This window comes from Benincasa hispida, chromosome 8 (genome assembly GCF_009727055.1).
Source record: "Benincasa hispida cultivar B227 chromosome 8, ASM972705v1, whole genome shotgun sequence".
In the NCBI taxonomy this organism is placed as follows: domain Eukaryota; kingdom Viridiplantae; phylum Streptophyta; class Magnoliopsida; order Cucurbitales; family Cucurbitaceae; genus Benincasa; species Benincasa hispida.
In genome coordinates this window covers 14,746,592-14,764,685 of record NC_052356.1, presented here as the reverse complement: position 1 = coordinate 14,764,685, position 18,094 = coordinate 14,746,592, and the positions used below count along the sequence as shown (strand labels likewise).

At 35.0% G+C, this 18,094-nt stretch overlaps 1 protein-coding gene across 2 annotated transcripts; it reads right to left on the bottom strand.

Moving 5' to 3' along the window:
* Positions 1-1,082: 1,082 nt before the first annotated feature.
* LOC120082974 (B3 domain-containing transcription repressor VAL1-like) lies at positions 1,083-13,236 on the bottom strand. 2 transcript variants are annotated; one of them, XR_005483345.1, is made up of 15 exons: positions 12,736-13,236; positions 11,584-11,665; positions 11,341-11,442; positions 8,894-9,558; positions 8,670-8,766; positions 8,373-8,547; positions 6,449-6,525; positions 6,271-6,355; positions 5,768-6,027; positions 5,209-5,258; positions 4,790-4,903; positions 4,619-4,686; positions 1,829-3,841; positions 1,632-1,735; positions 1,083-1,545 (listed from the first exon to the last, which is right to left on the bottom strand). XR_005483345.1 is itself a non-coding variant. In XM_039038432.1 (13 exons), exons 1-13 carry the CDS (start codon positions 12,846-12,848, stop codon positions 3,138-3,140), a joined length of 2,592 nt encoding a protein of 863 aa, XP_038894360.1. In that variant the 5' UTR covers positions 12,849-13,236; the 3' UTR covers positions 1,083-3,137. The 2 variants fall into 2 exon arrangements, 1 of the variants encoding a protein (XP_038894360.1); XM_039038432.1 differs by having other exon boundaries at positions 1,083-3,841.
* Between the last annotated feature and the right edge of the window lie 4,858 nt (positions 13,237-18,094).

Sequence of the window (18,094 nt, the reverse complement as noted above, 5' to 3'; positions counted from 1 at the left end):
AGAGTTTTTTTGTACTAATTATTTCTTTATTTCCATCTGCTTTGTACCTTTTGTACTTATTTTACAGCAGTTAGATTTCATTTTCAACTACTATTTTTCATCTCTTTACATTGAAACAAGTTTTGTATTCTTTTCTATCTATTAATAATATGACTTCTTCCATTATCTGCCTTTCGTGTTCTGTAAATCTTATTATGAGCTAAGCATCCTTTTGGGATTCAAAGAGGTGGATACTCTAAGACAAAATACAAGTTCCATTTGTGTCTCACTTTTACTTTTGCTAAACAGATACTATGCATCCTGTTAACTTATATTGATCACCTAAGTTGACATATAATGTTGAGTCTAATATTGAAAAAGTTGGATAATAAACAATTTTAATAAAAGCAGTATAAGAAAAAAGTCTAAACATAGGACTTCGTTTGACCCCTAGAAATAGGGCAAAGATGTAAGCATATCTAGATCGCATGCCAAATTTCGTCTAAGTCTAGTTGAGCAAATTAATTGTGGGTTCATAGTAGGCGCTATATCGAATCCAAAGGTTTAAACATTATTTTGAATCTCATCTTTCTCTTAAATCTTTTTCCACCATATTTTCATCTCTATTGTTTTCTTACTGTTTTCCAACACTTGATTTCTTTTTCTCCAAAGCACATCACAAATCAAAAAAAATTTAGTTACCATTGGTTGCAAATTTAGAGGTTTTCTTATTGTCAAAATTGATTTATTGTACTATATTCCTTGGGATTTAATACTTACAAAGGCCTAAGTGTATTTTCACTTCCCTGGGTGATTAGAAATAAAAGAATTGAAGACTTGAGCATGTCATGATTTATGGACATCCCATAAATGTAGTTGAATCAATCTCAGCCATGAGATCCAATTTTAATACTAATATAAATTTGAGGGCTCAATTTTTATCGGATGTAATTGCTTTAACATGATTTTTTGCAATTTGTGCTTATTATTATTATTACTAGGGAGAGTTCTATTATTATTACTATTTTGTTTTAATAATTATTATTATGAGAATTTTGAAAATTAAGAATTAAATTGGAAAAGAAATAAGGAAAAAAAGGACATTCACACTATAAAAAAAATATAGCCATCACGGAAAATTACAGAGTACAGAGATTTAAACACACGAAGAATATAATATGAATTTATGGAACTAGCGGAACAGAGAAAAGAAGACGAAACTTGGAAATCAGAAGAGAAATTGGGAGAGGAAAAAAGGGTGATGAGGAAGAAAACGGTCAAGGCTAAAAGGGTAAATGGTGGCGGTGAGCCGGAGAATGAGGGGACGGGGACGACATGACGGCGAAACGAGAGCTGTAAATGGAGGAAACATCCAAGCTGGTGTTGGTGGGTGCCCATGGGCTCTGACTTGCCGACGTCATGCTAATGGAATTGGTTACGCCACCGCCGTAGCCTCTCTCTCCTTTCCGGCGAGGCCCTTTCTCGGCCCACCTGAGCTCTGCCTGCTTTACCGCACTTGAGTACCTCCAGCCGAAGCAACCCACATCTCCTGCCTTCCCTATATATCTGTCAAACATCCAAATTATATGGTCACCACACGCAATTCGAAGCATTTCAACCGTGTATGCGTGTGTAATTATTCAATTACTTACCTATGGCTGAATTTTCTTCCCAAACACTCGATACACTTTCTTCCCTCCGTCATCTCCCCCATCCCTATTCTTACGCATTGCCGACAGTAAACTCTTCCACAGACCTGCCAAATTAAATAGTAATATGTATGGGTGGAAGCCTTCTGGTTTGCTCTGTAAATATGTTTTTGTGACCTTAGAAATCAAGACATGCATACCAGGCAACGATGTCGGAAGATATAGATGTAGGTGGTGCAGTTGGTGCAGATATTGGAGTGAGGAATCCCAGGGCGGCGTCTTCCCGCCGTGGCTCTGTGATGTTGATACATGGAACTGATACCGGTGATGTGGCTTGCCTCCTCGTAGGCCGCACTGTATTCCCAAGCTGGCCTCAACCCACCCACATCCATATGCTCATGCTCATGCTCCGACTTCGGATGGCTTTGAATATCGCCGGCAGTGGCATGCAGCGGCCCACCACTTCCAGTTCCACCCACATGTGCACTCGGATGAAGACTGATTTTGGCATCGGGGCGGGGTTGTTGGTTGGCCGCTTGCAGAGCTCTGTTGAAGTCTAGGCTGGGGAGTTTGTTTAATGGTGTAGTCTCATTATCTCTTGGGATTGGAATTGGAATTGATGGGTTGGCTCTTCTCTTTTCGGAAGAGGAGTTGGGTTGAAGATTGACATCCGTGAGATGTCGAAAAGTGAGATTAACCGAATCGTCTGGCACCCCTTCGTAGAGTGCTTCAAGCTCCAGTCTTGCCTTTCTGAAGCCACCATCATCCATGGCAAATTAGATTCCAAATACTTCAAACGGACTGCTTTATAAATCATAACGATTGGCTCTTTGGATTAAAGCCAAAAACCTGGCCGGTATTTGCCTTTTTCTTCTACTCCAACATAAAATATATCAATAATCTCGATCTTATCGATACATAAATATAACGAATAAAGAAACTAATTGTGCTTCATTTGGTTATAAACTCATCATAATGAAAGCTAACGATGGAAAAGGTCAATAAACAGTACCTGAGCTTTGGAATCTTCTCAGAACACTCGGCCAAGAAAGAAAGAGATCCTCGGCCGGACTACTTAAAAAATCACAAAACCCACTTGTCTACTTTGTCATTTACCTGATGTTTGAAGACCAACCCTGCATCTTTTGAAAGTTGGTCAACTATAATCTGGGAGAAACCCATGCTTTCTTTACAATTAGAATAACTGAAACTGCAATCTTAATGATGCATTACGTCATTCACTCAGGAGCTTTAGCTTACAATATCATGTCATTATGTCTCTCTTGCAAACAGCTTTTGCAATGAAAGTATCATAAAAAAGTCCTTTATATCACTGGTAGACTTGACAGTCTACGTCATATATTAATGACTCCTCTTAGGGAAAAGGAGGAGCGAGAAGTGAGGCTAATAAGCTAAGAACGTATATGTTTCAGTTTATATTATTTATACACCAGGTGAGTAAAAGAGAAACTGAAAAAGCAACAAAAAAATAAAAAAATGTCTTTAATCTCAATGGTGCTCTCTGCATCCGTCACTTGTGCTCTCGTGTCCCGATCCATGACACACTTCCTCAGACAGGCGTCTCTCACTTTCCACGCTACTTGGTTGACTGGACTGCTGCTCACTCGTGACACTGGAGACGCCAATTGGCTTCGAATAGCTATTTAAAGGTTGGCTGGCAGCCTCAACAAGACTCATCATGCTTAATCCTGCTCCCTCCAGTTCCATGTCCTCACGGTCGGGGTGGCAGTTCAAGTCAATTTGCCCACTGCTATTTGCAGCCTCCTCATCTTTTATCCTGCTCTGGCTTCTTACGTTCTCTGAATAGTTTGTTTGCAGAGACGTACCCCTCAGTGTCTCACTCGCTCCTGTTTCACCGGATTGTGGATTCCTATCCTTGAGCAGAGTTTCCACTTCATGTTCTGATTGCCGTTTCTTCTTGCGCAGCATAAGTGTTTTGAAACGGCGTTTTACAGTCAAGCAGACATTGCACGTGCATGTAGATTTATGCTTCCCCTTCCCACTTGGAGGCTGAATGCACACGATGCAAGTGCATCCTGGACGGTGCCGAGGATGCCTGGTCGTCGTACCAGATTCCTGCAAGTCAGCCATACTATCACCCAGAACAGCAGCACTAGCCAGCGCATCCAAACCAGAAGGCTCGAGTTCTTGAATAGACTTCTGGCTCTTCATGATTTTACGTTTCTTAAAATCTGGAATATATAAAGAATCAGGCTTGTCATAATACATTTACCTAATAGACATTTTATTTTCAAAAGACAGTCCAGTGAAGTGCAGTGATCGAATAACAAAAGTAATGACATGGTGCGTATTGACATAACAACCATTCTACTGATTTCCAATTAGTCGGATGTCGAGAGTAATCTGTATTAAGACTATCGGGCTCTTGACTTCCTACATCTCAACTTATGTAATTAACTCAGCCATCTGAGGCGTTCACTCTTGACAAACTTCTGCTACAGGAAACACACACAACAGAAATTTCATCTAGCTTTTATGCAATGTCTAGATTCATGCACCACACCAAGTATGGCAAATGGTGTGTTTGGATTATATTTTCAAGTATTTAATTTAAAAAAAAAAAAAAGTCATTTTGGAAGAAATTGGAATGTTTGACAACCACTCAAAATAACTTTTCAAGTATATTTTAATCAATTTTTATCTGAAGTGTTTAAATAAAAATGAGTTTTTTGAAAAACACTTTTCTTAAGTCAATCCAAACGGGCCCTAAATCTACTATCAAAATGCACTGCAGCATTTTATTGAAATATGTGAACACACAAGTTTCTTCATATTCCTTGTCCAAATTTAGATAAGAATATTTAAACAACCAGCATTTCTTGCCATATTTCACCTCCCATCTAGGCACATAGCATTACAAAATATGCTCCTGCTCACCTATTTAGGTATGTCCCCTAATTATAATGCATTAAAAGGTTTTATGGATGACTACAAGGCTTAGTTGGTACCTTTACTCGCTCTAAGAAGATTCTCCTGTTCCTTTGTGCTGATCTCTTCGGGTGCAGAACATGTACATCTTGAATACAAGGTTCAAAGAGTCATATTATCTCCTTCTATGTCATGGTGATTACAAAGCCTATAAACCGTGGGGAAAGAGAACAACCAGACAAATATCGCACCTGCTCAAATCCCAAACATTATCTGAACAACTCCACTTTGGAGGGAGAAGAACATCCACAGGCAACCTCCGCCATTTTAAGCAATCATCACACTGAGCCCATTGTTTCTGTTCCCTGGATAATTCCGGTCTAATCAGAATAAGAACTCAACACATAAAAATAAAACCAAAGTGAACAACATAATTCAATTTTCCAATGACATTCATGGATGGCCACATTTCATTGAAGCTAGATTGAGACAACTTTGAGCTACAGACTTCATGAGAATAACAAATTTCCAATAGTATGACAGTAACACTTGATGACTTGAATAAGCCTAATGAAGAGTTTATAAGCCATATCTGAATAAAATATGAATAATCATTGAGGGTCAACACTTCCATCTCTCATAAATATAAAATCTTGAACATAAACGTTACCCAGTTGGTCGGGCAGTGAATATAGTCCTCTTGCCAAAAACTGGAGGTTCCTGAATGGTTTTACAATTACAATAAAATCAGTAGCATAATGATCATAAATCATTTATAGACAAATAACCACGAAGAAGCCATAGATTTCAAAAGATAATAAATTCAATTGCAGAACGATCATACATCATCTGCCGTTTGGGCCTTCAATTAGGCTGTAACTATTAAAACCACACATTGCTACAGTAAATACTATTTTGTAATCTCTAATTAACTACAGTCAATATTATTTCAAAACCCAATTTGTTACAATTTTTACTATTTTACATTCATCATTTTTTTTTATTCTTTGCTACTGTGTTTATTATTTCCTCCTCAAACTAAAATATTTTACACTTCAAACACATACTATTATAGCCCAAATTAAAATAATCTACACCTTAAATACAAACTATTATAACCCAACTATAATAACAACTGACTATAATAACCAAGTCAGGGTCCTAAACGCCCCCTTATAGACAAATAATCACAAAGAAGCCTTAGTTTTAAAAAGGAACAGAAAACCTACATCATACTCTTCAAATTCATGGTCATCAATAGTGACAATGGTGGGATTTGCACTTGGTGGAGGACGGAGTAGATCTTGAGCTTCTTCCCATGTGAGTCTTAACTCCAAAGCATCTTCACTATGCATGAGCAACCTCTTATTTTTGGACCCAATGTTTCGAGCCCCTTTCTTCTCCATGGTTAACATTGGTTGTTGTCCTGAAGCATCATTTGTCCTCCCCCCAAAATTTTCACTTTTATGCAAACTAGTATCTCCTTCAGCTACAATGAAAATGGTCACAGAATGAATACTTGAGGTTACATCCCATGAAAAATACAAGGGATTTTTTCCCTAATCTTCGTACATGCATTAGTTTAAGGGTTGGTGGTTTTTGTGATGATATTTCTTTTAGTTGATTAAGTTGTTATCTAGGTTTGAAACTGTCTTTTAGTTGATCCACTCAACTACGTGTAGAGATAGTAAATGAATTTTTTCCTGAATAAAAATAAAGGGCCATGAACAACCTCTTAAAGGCAAATTCTGAAAGACCCCAGAGAATGAGGCGTCACCCGAATGAGAGCCATTAGAAAGTGTAGAGATCTTGGCATCCTGTTTACTTCACGTTTTCATCAATCCACTAAAACAAAAAAACGTGATGATAAGAAGATGCAAAGATTAACAATAATGAGTGAAAAACTTAACCTGTATATCAGTAGAATTTGTTGCTTTTCGGAATCCCATGACTAATTGACCTCCAGGATCTATCCGACTAAAAGTGACTGCATTAAAAAAATGAAATTTGATAAGAATCAAATTTGGCTCTCCTAGAAACTTTAGATATTTACAGCTCCAAGTCACCTTCAAATTTGAATCCACAGTTCCAAGCCAATAAAATATGTAGCATGAAAGTTGTTAAGCAAATGGTTTTACCCTTTTATCATAAAGAATTATAAGTAGTAAATAAGGGTGTAAATTTTTTCCCGGGAGAGAATCCAAGTTCCAAACCGGATGGCATAAAAAAATTTTCTTTCCTCTCTTGAGTTTCTAGAACCAAGGACAGAAAATGCATCCCCAACCAAAAAGCACAAATACTTTTGTTTGGCTAACGTGTTCATGTCTGACACATGTCAGACACTTGGATACTCTGACACTTGTCGGATATGTATCGAACACTTGTTAGTGCAATAGATGTGTTAGACACTAGTTGAACAAAGTCAAAGTAGGTCCAACATTTTTTAGACATGCATCGATCACTTGTTAGGTATATTAAATCAACACATACAATAGAAAATTAATAAATTCGGAGAGAAAAATACATCAAACTAATTTTTTAAACATATAAATGCATAAACTCATCCACTTTAAATTTTCTGGTACAAAAATTATATATATTTTAATAAATGTATCTTTACCATGTCAATGTCTTAGATTTTTTTTTTAAAAAAATTATGTGTTATCATGTCCGTGTTGTGCCGTATCTCGTATCTGTGCTTGTAGATTCTCAACCTAGAATCTAATTCTATCCCCATCCCTTCTTAGTGCAGATTCTTTTAGCAATGGGGATCTTTTAGGGTGGCAGCGACAGACATGCACAGTAACTCAGAGTGGAAAGTTAAAAATCTAAAGGTTAAAAGGAGAAACAATTCAATTGATTTATGAAATAAAGGGAGTTAATAGACTCCCAAACACCAAAAGGTAAATTATATGACAGACCCATTCCGCTCACACAGTCTCACCTCACACCACAGAATCCAGAAAAATACCCTATTAAACGCAAGCCAAAAAATCTTGGGACCATGGAAGATGGTTCAGAAACCTTAACCACTTAAAAATGGGAAATACTCTTTAGAATTTAGAAGTCAGAAATTCTAGAAACAAGAGAGATGGGCAGGTGGCTCAAAATGATTATACCCTACCGCCCCAAGAAATCCTTCACCCAATGATTTCTTTTGGATGGTGTAACTGGTCAAATCACTTTGGCTCAATATATGACGATTTTACTCACCCTATTTAAAATACTCCCAAACAATATCATAAAATTTCTTGTTAGTAAGACTCATTAGTATAAATATTTTCCAGGAATCACTCACAGATATATCCTGTAACTTAGATCAGAACAATTGAAGTTAAATCTAATAGAGAGGGTAGGTTTGGGATGACTTTTGGAAGGGTATTGAAAGTACTTTACTAGACTTCAGTAGTATTTGATTAGATAATCAAAAGTAATTTTAAATATCATAAAATACTACACAGAAGCAGATTAACGTTTTCAGTATTTCACTAAAATCACCTTTATGAAAAGTTATCCCAAACTCACTAAAAAATGTACAACATTCCTTTAGTTGGTAATAAAGCAGAAAAACAATTTTTCATTCTATAAGGTGATAGTAAAACATTTGGGAATTCTTTAGGACCCTTCTGAAGACACTTTTACAAGCTAAACACATTTTTTCTCATGTTTGGTTGTTGAACAAAAACAAAAGATCTTAAAACTTCTTAAAACTTTAAGAGCATGAGATGAGTGTTTCCCTCCAACGTACTTCAAGGAAATGCTTCTTTCAAAAGCATTACTCTTAAGAAGATCCCCAACATCATTGTACACCATGAGATGTAATAGAAAGATTACCAGTATCACCAGCTCTTAATTGCATGGATTGTATGCAAGGGGTAACACCCTCCAGAACATACATTCTGCTGTTGTTGTTAGGCCAAAATCTGAACTGAAATGTCCATTCATTCCCCTTCACATCTTGAATCCTAACAGGAAGACCTTCTGATTGGGATATAGGGGGGAAATATGCCTGCAGTGTAATTTAAGGAGCTATATAACACTGGGAATGCCCTAATAAAATATATGCAATGTGAATAGTGAAAACGGAAAACATAAGGAGGTGATCAAAGAAGGAAAAGAAGCAATTCTTACTTCAGCACATGCTTTTGGCAGAACCAAACGACCAATCCGACCAGCATCACTAGCACTCAGCACCTTTTCAAAGAGTGGAACAATAGTAGAATTCAAACTTAAAACAAGTTAAGGTACATGATAAATTTGAGTAATAGGTGAGTTAAAGCAAAGAGTATTTGCACAAGCTGATGCCATCAAGACAACGAATGAACAACAACAAAACTGAAAGAAAAAAAGGATACTCTCCAGATAATTGTTCTAGCTCTTGGTCAGTAATCCTTGGCCAGTACCTTGGAAGAAGTTGGTTCTTACCTCGACCTTCAGCAGGTGGCCGAGCAATACGCACCAGAGGAGCCATGCCCTTTCTTGCTTCAGAATTAACTGTGTTCCCAGTTTTTATGAGCTTGGGAAAAATTGGACGTGATCTTTGACCCATGCTCTTTTCATCCTCTTCAGGAGCACTTCCTGAAAAGGGCACCACAAAGTTAGGTGTACCTAATGGAACTCCCAAAGTTATATTTAACGATGGCCGACTTAGGGATTCTTTCATATCTTTTAGTTCTAAGTGTGGTCTGCTAGTATCTAGTTTGGAGTATGTAAATGACCCAACAGATGGTTGGCATTTAACAGGTAGTTTATTCATATTAAAAAAGCTTGATCCAACTTCTCCAAATGAGCTCCTGAGATTTTCTCCTCTGTTTTGTGCAGGAGATGTACTTCTGTCAACTCTTTGAGATTGCTGAAAGTGGTCGGGTTCATTTGCCTCCATGATGTTACACAACTGTAAAAGCTTTTCCTCATTAATGCCATTTCGAACCACTCGATCCTCAACAGAAGAAGGTCGCAGAAGGCCAACATTACCAACTGTGACTGCATCAAAGCCATTAGAAATTTCATCTCTCCGGATCTGCAATAAAAAGAAATAGAGCTCCATATGAATCCATGTCGCACTTATTATATGAAAACAGTAATGAACTAATATGTGCAAGCCTGACTGTTGCATGAATGTGTACATGCTGGCCCCCTTTAAATGCACATGGACGTTTGTGATAGCAAAACAAAGAGTAATTGTACTAAATGACAAAATGGGCCAAAATATTTGCAAGTATAGCAAATATTATATACATTTTGCAGACATGAGAAACCTGTTTTGCCTATTCCTTAATTCCCATTTTACCCTTATTTTGAAGGGGACTTGCACATTATTTTGTATTTCTTCTTCTACTTGTTCTTCACGATTTCTTTCTCTCGTCTCTGCAATTTTTTTACCTTTTTATTTTGATTATTCTCCTTGAAACTCTTCTTGATTCAATGTGATTGATTGAATTATATGCATTCAATCATTGTGATCAATTAGAGCAGTCAAAGTTACTGATAGACTTCAATACATCTGAGCTGAAGGCTATCAGTGATAGAAACAAATAGAGGTCACTAGTTACCTTCACCTTCTTTCTATCATTGGCTTTTTTGGTTTGATTTTCTTCATCTTGATTCTCTTCGTCTTCATCTTTTTTCTCATCTTTCCTTTTACTCTTTCTCATGTTCTAGAAGTATATCAGTCATAGGAGTCTATCATTAATAGAAGAGTCTCATTGATTAACATTGATATGATCTAAACTCTCCCCCATGGATATGATCTAAATTTCTATCCATCATCCAACAATTTAAGGTGCCTCCAACTTAATTTATTGTGTGCTTGTTTCGGAAGTAACAAACCCTCCAATAAACTAAATGCAGGTAAAAGTTCCCTCCTATCAATCCTCTAATCGTTCTTAAAGAAGTTCCTGATTAGCAACTATTAGTGTTTATATTTCAAAAGAACTGTGCAATTAGGGAAAATCATGAAGAAGTTTGACTAGGGCTTGAAAATCAAGAGGAAAAAACCAAGAGGAAAATCGGGAGACTTTGAGAAGAGGAGAAAATCGAGAGGAAGAAGATGAACAGTTAGGACGAATAAGAAATGGGAAATCAGCGTTGGTTAGGGTGTAAACTGTGTGTGCAGTTAAAGTGAGGGAAATTTAGTAATGCTATGGTTTCTAAAAACTGATTGTGCTAAATCTATCTGCAAACTGTTTTAAATTTGGCTAGATTTGCCATATTTTTGCAGGGTTTTGCCATCTGTGCAAGGAGCTCTAAAAGAAAACTATATGGCAACATCTCAAAAATTTGAAAAACATAATTTTTGAAGAACAAGAAAGACTTCTATTAAAATAATAATGAGGGATGCTGGTAGAAAGAAAGCCTCTACTCCAATGCAAAATCATTGTCCATACATTATAACCAGCAACTATCCATTTGAGAAGGATTTTCTCAAAGGAAAAAATGTTGAATGCAAAGCCACATCGGGTATCCTATAGACTTTTCTGCAAGTGATTGGCACTGATTTCAGCTTCTCTCAAAGCCAAAGGACGGAAGTTCTCAAAACATAAAAAGTGTGTGTGTGTGTGTGTGAGAGAGAGAGAGAGAGAAGAATAAACTTGCACTACAAGGGTTCACATTTCACCAAAACAGTCATAAAGTTATCATCAATAGCACTAACTGGTTGTCATGTCAACTCAAAGTTCATTTTATCTGAATTTGAATATGCTAAAAGTAACAAAGAGATTAGAGAAGCTTTGAAACAAGTAGAAAAACTGATGTGAAATCTAAAGTGCAATCAGAAGTTGGCTAATTCAGAAACCAATCTTACCACACCAAGTCGAGATCTTTTCACACAGCTAGTGCACCCAATACCTCCATAATCCAGACATTCAAACATAGACTTAGAAGCTATACATCCACAGTGAATTCTCTGAAAGAGAAAAAGAGTTTCATATATAAGGTCATAATTAGAAATGGAGATGGACGGATACCTACATACGTAGTTGCACACATATATTGAGACTGAGAGAAGGCATTTAAACTAAAGGCCATTACCAGCGCATTTGCTTACCTTGCCACAAAAACTGCAATCCCTCCAACCAGTTTCCTCTGAATGATATGTATCACAGAAGACTAAATTTTCATAAGCGGATCTAAATCACATACAGTATCAAGAGACAGTGAAGGGATTAGAAGATTTAGAAGATAGTGACATCAACTTAATATAGCATAACACTCCAATTTATAAATCTCTTAATGTCGCATGAGTGATAAGTAACTCAAAATAAAAAAGAAGTAAAGATAGATCCCTCATAGCATAAAATAAAACGCAAAACAGCCTAAGGCACTAAATAACCTGGGTAAAAAACTAGCCCAAAAAAGAGAGTAATTTGGAGTTAAGAAGAAAGTAAAATAAATAAATAAACATGTTGCCCTCTAAAGCTAACAAAATCACAAACATCAGTATTAACTGATAGAAGTTAAGCTTCAATATCTATAGCGAGATTCATATGAAGAGATATAAAATGAATGGGTGGCAATAAAAGGGAACGAAGAAACCTCTGCACCATATGGAACTCTGTTATAAACGTTTCTCTAATTCTTTAATAGAATTTTCGACGGCAATGAATATCGAACATATCCCTCTTCTAATATAGAACTATGAATAGAAACTAGAAGAGAGAATATTTTCTTTAATTTTAATTGGTAAACAGAAATAGAAAATTAAATTCAATGTGTATGCATGTACATATACTCCTCAAATCCTTCCCTTTGAACAACCCATTTTACAGAGAGAATGTGGAGGCGTAATCCAAGGGACGACCATTTTTTGAAATTAAACTCTCATCTAATCGGTCAATGAGCATCTTCCACTTCACACATTCAAATTAGACATAGTACAAGCTCAAATCAAAGTACTCATAACGAATATTCTAATTCACCAATTGATAAATCGTAAATCCATATGGAAAATCTCGAGAGAAGGATGTGAGTAATATTCGGGAAATGAAAAGAACAGGTGAAGGATATAGTTTATAGGGGGAAGGCCAATATTAGAAAGTTTGACATATAAAATCGGCAAATGGGGTAAAGTGGAAAAACAGAAAGAAAGCAATGGGATGAGTACGCATTTAAGGAAACTGCCGTCTGAAAATCAAATCAAGAAGGAAAAAAAGAAAAATTGACATAGAAGAAGGATAAAATGGGAAGAGAAGAAGAATACCCGCAGTTGAGGCAGAGATGTGCGAATCCGGCGGATCCCAGAGGCCATCCTTTGGTCCAGTCGTGGGAGGTGGCGGCTCCGCAAGAAGTGTTCATGCAGCGGTTGGAGGCCATAGAAGTGAGATCAAGCAAAATAAAACCCTAAAACCGGTTTTGAGCAGAGCGTGAGAGAGGGGGAGAGAGATGGGGCCATGGAAGTAGAAAGAGTAGTAATGAAGAAGGAAAGAGAAGAAGATGAAGGAATTGGATGAAGGAGATCCGGGGAGGAGGCTTTTAGCACTTAGCAGTGGAAATGGAGAGAGAAGAGAAGAGAGGAAGAGAAGAGAGTGCATGCAAAGCAACAGATGCATAAAATGCATGCACGACACTTGAAGACACGGCGCTTAACAAAGTCGTCTCCCCTCCTTCAGCTTAACAACTCGTCTTATTCTTTTTTTCTTTTCTTTTCTTTTCTCTTTTGGTTTGGTTTTGTCTCTGTGTTTTCCTCACCCTTCGATTTCACACACACCCCGTCTCACCAACCTTTCCCTGCTACTTCTTTCAGATTGCCGACACGTACACGACAGTTATTTTAAATCAACCCTCTGTCTATGCTAACACATTAACTAATCCTCTGATGCACTTACATTTCTATCTCATCACTTGCACCAAAAAAAAAATAATAATAAAATAATTTAAAAAAACTTTTAAATGGTAAATTATGATGGGATAATTTAGTAAGATGCACGAAGATAGATGATATCAAGTAATTTGTGACGCTATCCGATCAAGTTTTCTCTTTTTTTTTTTAAAAAAAACATTCAGGTTATGGCTGGAACAGTTGTCCATCCCTCACCCCATGCTCATTGTATTCTTATCATTTCTCTCTCTTTTAACTATTATATACAATTGTTTTTTTAAAGTAAGATGGGGCCAATTATGAACATTTGGAATAATGTTTCATTTAAATATAATCAAATTGCAGCTGAACTCTTTGTTGTGTTTTTTTAATTAACCAAATATTCAGTTTATTCAAACAATGGGAAAGGAGCTATCATACAGAGTATACTTTCGAAATATTGTATTATTGTTGACTTTTATTGAAACTTATGTGCTTAATATTACATCATATTTTATTTTTCGCATGCTCGGATTGAATTAGTTATTGATTTTTTATTTTTAATTTCTAGAAAATGGATCTATTTGATCTTTAGTTGAGTTTTCTATTTTTTAATTTAAAATGTTAATAAGTTTATGGAAAAAATCATTTTCAAAAATCAGTTTATTTTTTAAAAAATGTGTGTTGCTCCTATATATATATTATATATATATAAGTTGTAATTATAATTGAAAGTTCTTGGTCTAATGTTTGCAAAGTTTTTTTTTTTTTTTTTTTTTTTTTTTGAAAATAGAAGATATTGAATATTCATTAAGAAGAAGAACCCAACAAATCACTACAACGAGGAGCATTAATGTTTAAAAAGGAAAATAACCAAGAAGGTGGGTTAACCACCCACTCTCCTTTCCCCTCATTTGACCAAGCCCAATTAGCTAATTCATAGGCCACCCGAAACATGGTTAAGGCTCCTTATGTGGACTTTAATCATGGGCTAACAAAAAAAAAAAAAAATAGAGCCGATCAGATAAATAGCAGAATTTAAGTTTTCATTTGGAAAAATAGCAAAAACTTTTTTAAATTGTAAAAATAGCAAACAGAATATAAAATTAAAAATAAAGATTAGCAATTGTCAAAACTACCCCCAATGGAATTCTAAAGGTCTGAGTGTTTCAAAATCGTTTGAAAATAACAAATATAGTCTACCTACTCCTATCACATACTACACACTCCATTCTGACAAGAGGTCTAATCCACCATCTCACACGATAATCAATGAATTTAAACCAAAACCCTAACCAAACATTTATTATCTAACAATCGTTCACCAGCAAGAAGGAATGTGGGAGGGTTCGACGGAAAAATATCTTAAAATATCTTCACTTCAAGAGAAGAAATACTTTCTCGACAGCTTCAAATGCTTGACCTTTGACATCGAAGCTCCTTCAAAACAGCTTCAAGCGGAAGGTTCAAGGGACTTTTGCACGGCATCGAGTATTTTTCCACGGTATTCTCCACGGTATTGTAGCTTCTTGGCAGTTTTTTAATCCTTTTAAGCGCCTACTTTAAGCTCTTCACTGATTGCAAACTACTTAAATTTTCTTGGATGCAATCTGTTGAGGTCTGGAATTTTCTTAAATTTCCTAATTTTGGACAACATTGTGATTCCCAAATTTCTTCTAATTCGTGCATTGCATCTAGTCTACCTCTTGTTTCCACATTGAAGAGATGAAACCATTGTTGGCCGAAACTCTTTATATATAATATATAAAGAATCCATTATTTTTAAGAGCAAGAAAATAAACTGCTTTCTTCAATACCTACTAAAAAGTAAACCTACTCTAATGGGAATACCAGATTGAAAGACATCGAAAACTTGAAAATCAACAATTTCAGTGTTGCCCGCAAGATGTTTGAAAGATTGATTAATGTTTATTGATTCATTATTCAAATATAGTGTATTTCAAGTGTTTGGACCAATAGATGAGACATGGTCAACCACTACACATAAATCAATTTCGGGGAAATCTGATAACATTGACATCAACCAAAAATATCTTTATCTTCAACAATGCTAATAAGATTTGAATTCGAAGAACCAATCCAGTATATTGTCAAACGGGATATAGTTAACTCACCGGAGGGAAAAAGTTTACCTTGGATATATTCCACAAATTGTTGGAACGATGAATTTGATGGAACAATCTCGGAAATCATGGTACTTGAGAATTCTCATCCCATCGACCATCAAATAAGAATTTAACCCGTTGTCCAGTCATAGCAAAAACACTAGCAAAAGTTAATCAATTAGTAAAAAAAATCTAAATCGATGAAACTTTTTGTGTACGTAACAAAAGTTATGGAAAAGTTCAAGCAAACATTCAAGTTGATTCTTGTGCAATCAACACATGACCATTTTTTTAGGAACTGATATTTGTTTTCCCAAAACATTAAAATAATATCAAAATTAGCATATACACCTAATTTATTAGGTATGTGAGAAAAACAATATAGAGATTTGAAAAAAAATTATGGATAAAATAAGTTTTAATAATATATGGGTATTTCAAATATAGATTTGGTTTCAAAATCTGAATATTTTATTAAGGTGAGATAAATTCGAAAAGTTGTTAAACATAATCTAAGTTAATAATAAAATATAGAAGATTTAATAATATATGGGTATTTCAAATATAGATTTGATTTCAAAATCTGGATATTTTATTAAGGTGAGATAAATTCAAAAACTTGTTAAACATAACCTAAGTTAATAATAAAATATAGATATTGTGTTATCTAAAAATTAGGAAAGAAGTTTTAATAATATATGGATATTTCAAATATAAATTTGGTTTTAAAATCTGGATATTTTATTAAGGTGAAATAAATTCGAAAAGTGGTTAAATAGAATCTAAAATAATAATAAAATATAGAAATTATATTAACTATATGAGCAAAATTAGGGAGACAGTTGTCCTTGATGAATATCAAGGATACATATATCTGGAGCCTATTTTATCTTTTGGAATTACTTGTATTTGTAGTTATCTCAACAACAACATCCCCAAACAAGCCAAGGGCAAATCAGAAATTTTGAAATTTGCGACCATGTGCATGGTTGCCATAATTCTTATTCTTGGGCAGTTTTTCTATTTTTCCGAATGAAACCTCAAAAACCGCCATACACTCTAATTTTTCAAAAAAAAAATGTTTATAAGTTTCATTTGAAAAAATAGTAAGATATTTTTAGGTTATGAAAAATTGAACGAATTTTATTGATATCTAAAATAGATTTTATTTGAAGAAAGTAAGATACAAGGGCCTAACAACACCAAAAATATCTAACGATTACAGTATAATTCTTCAAGATTCAAATGCAGAAACCCCATTCGAACTCCAAGTTGAAGAGGGAACCCCATTTGAACTCCAAGCTGAAGAAGCCCTCAATTGCAAAGTAATAATTACAGTGTAATTCTTCCCAATAATTTTTTTTTCTAATTTTTCCATAAATCTAAAGCATTGAGATCATAAATAAACTAGAGGAGGTACAATTACACAATACATTGGTGCGACATCACAAAATTTAAACAAAATCGTGGGTTATGGTTATTTTGAACCTAGAAGCGGGCAACATTAACACTGACGACGACATTTATATAGTTTAAGGAAATCGAACCTGAAGTTAGGATCCTCGATTAGCCCCTAAACCTCCGTTCTAAAAAAAAAACTTGGTTGTTGAAAAGCCACAGCAAGATGAAAAGAGTTCAAACGAAGCCACAACAAAAGGTTATGATGTTGATTTGAAAAAACAATAAATATTAGAATTGATAAGGTTATGGATGCTTATTTGAAATCAATTGGAAAAAAAAAACAAAAATATGATAATCAATTTGAAAAAATCAAAATTTTAATTAAATAAGCATTTAAAGAGTTCAAACTTTATAGATATAAAAAAGCAAAATAAATAAGATAAAGTGATACAAAATATTAAAATTAGTCAAGGCAAAAATACATTAAAAGAAGGAAAACTAAAAACAATTAGATAAATTGAGTTGATTTGATATTTGAAAATAAAATCTAAAATACACAAAAATGTGTGAATAAAATGAAATAATTAGATAAATTTATATTTGAAAATAATATTTGATCAAAATTCATGATACAAACCACAATCCCCATTTTTTTTTGTGAAGGCATATTCTGTTTATTATCAAATCTATAACCAATTAAATTTAATTATACTACATTTATGGATTATGGAGGGTATTTTGGAATTTCGAAAAAGTCTGAGGATGTAGAAAAGGGCTAGGAAGATATCCATGTTTTTCTATATTTTTTTTTTTTCAAATAAAAGTGAAATTAGTGCTATATGACTAGATATCTCTTTAATTATCCACGTCTGATTACATTTTATAGTACTCTTATAAAAGAGTCATTCCCCCATCCTCATAAATATACTTAGCAATTGCTTAAGCATCTGATTCCACCAACAAATCCTCCAAACACATCTTGTTTGCAAGCTTCAGACCAAACAACAGGGCCAACATTTCTGTTGAAACCTATTCCTGAAGAAATCAGTCGTGACCACCACCAAATCGCCCTTTTAATCTTTGATAATCACCCTAATGCCAACTGTATTTGACTCATTCTGACATGCAACATCAACATTAAGCTTGAAACTCCCACAAGGCAGAGGAAACCATCTAGTTAGAACTTCCAACGCCGACAAAATGCTTGCCCTAGAAGAGGCATGGAGAGAAGACCT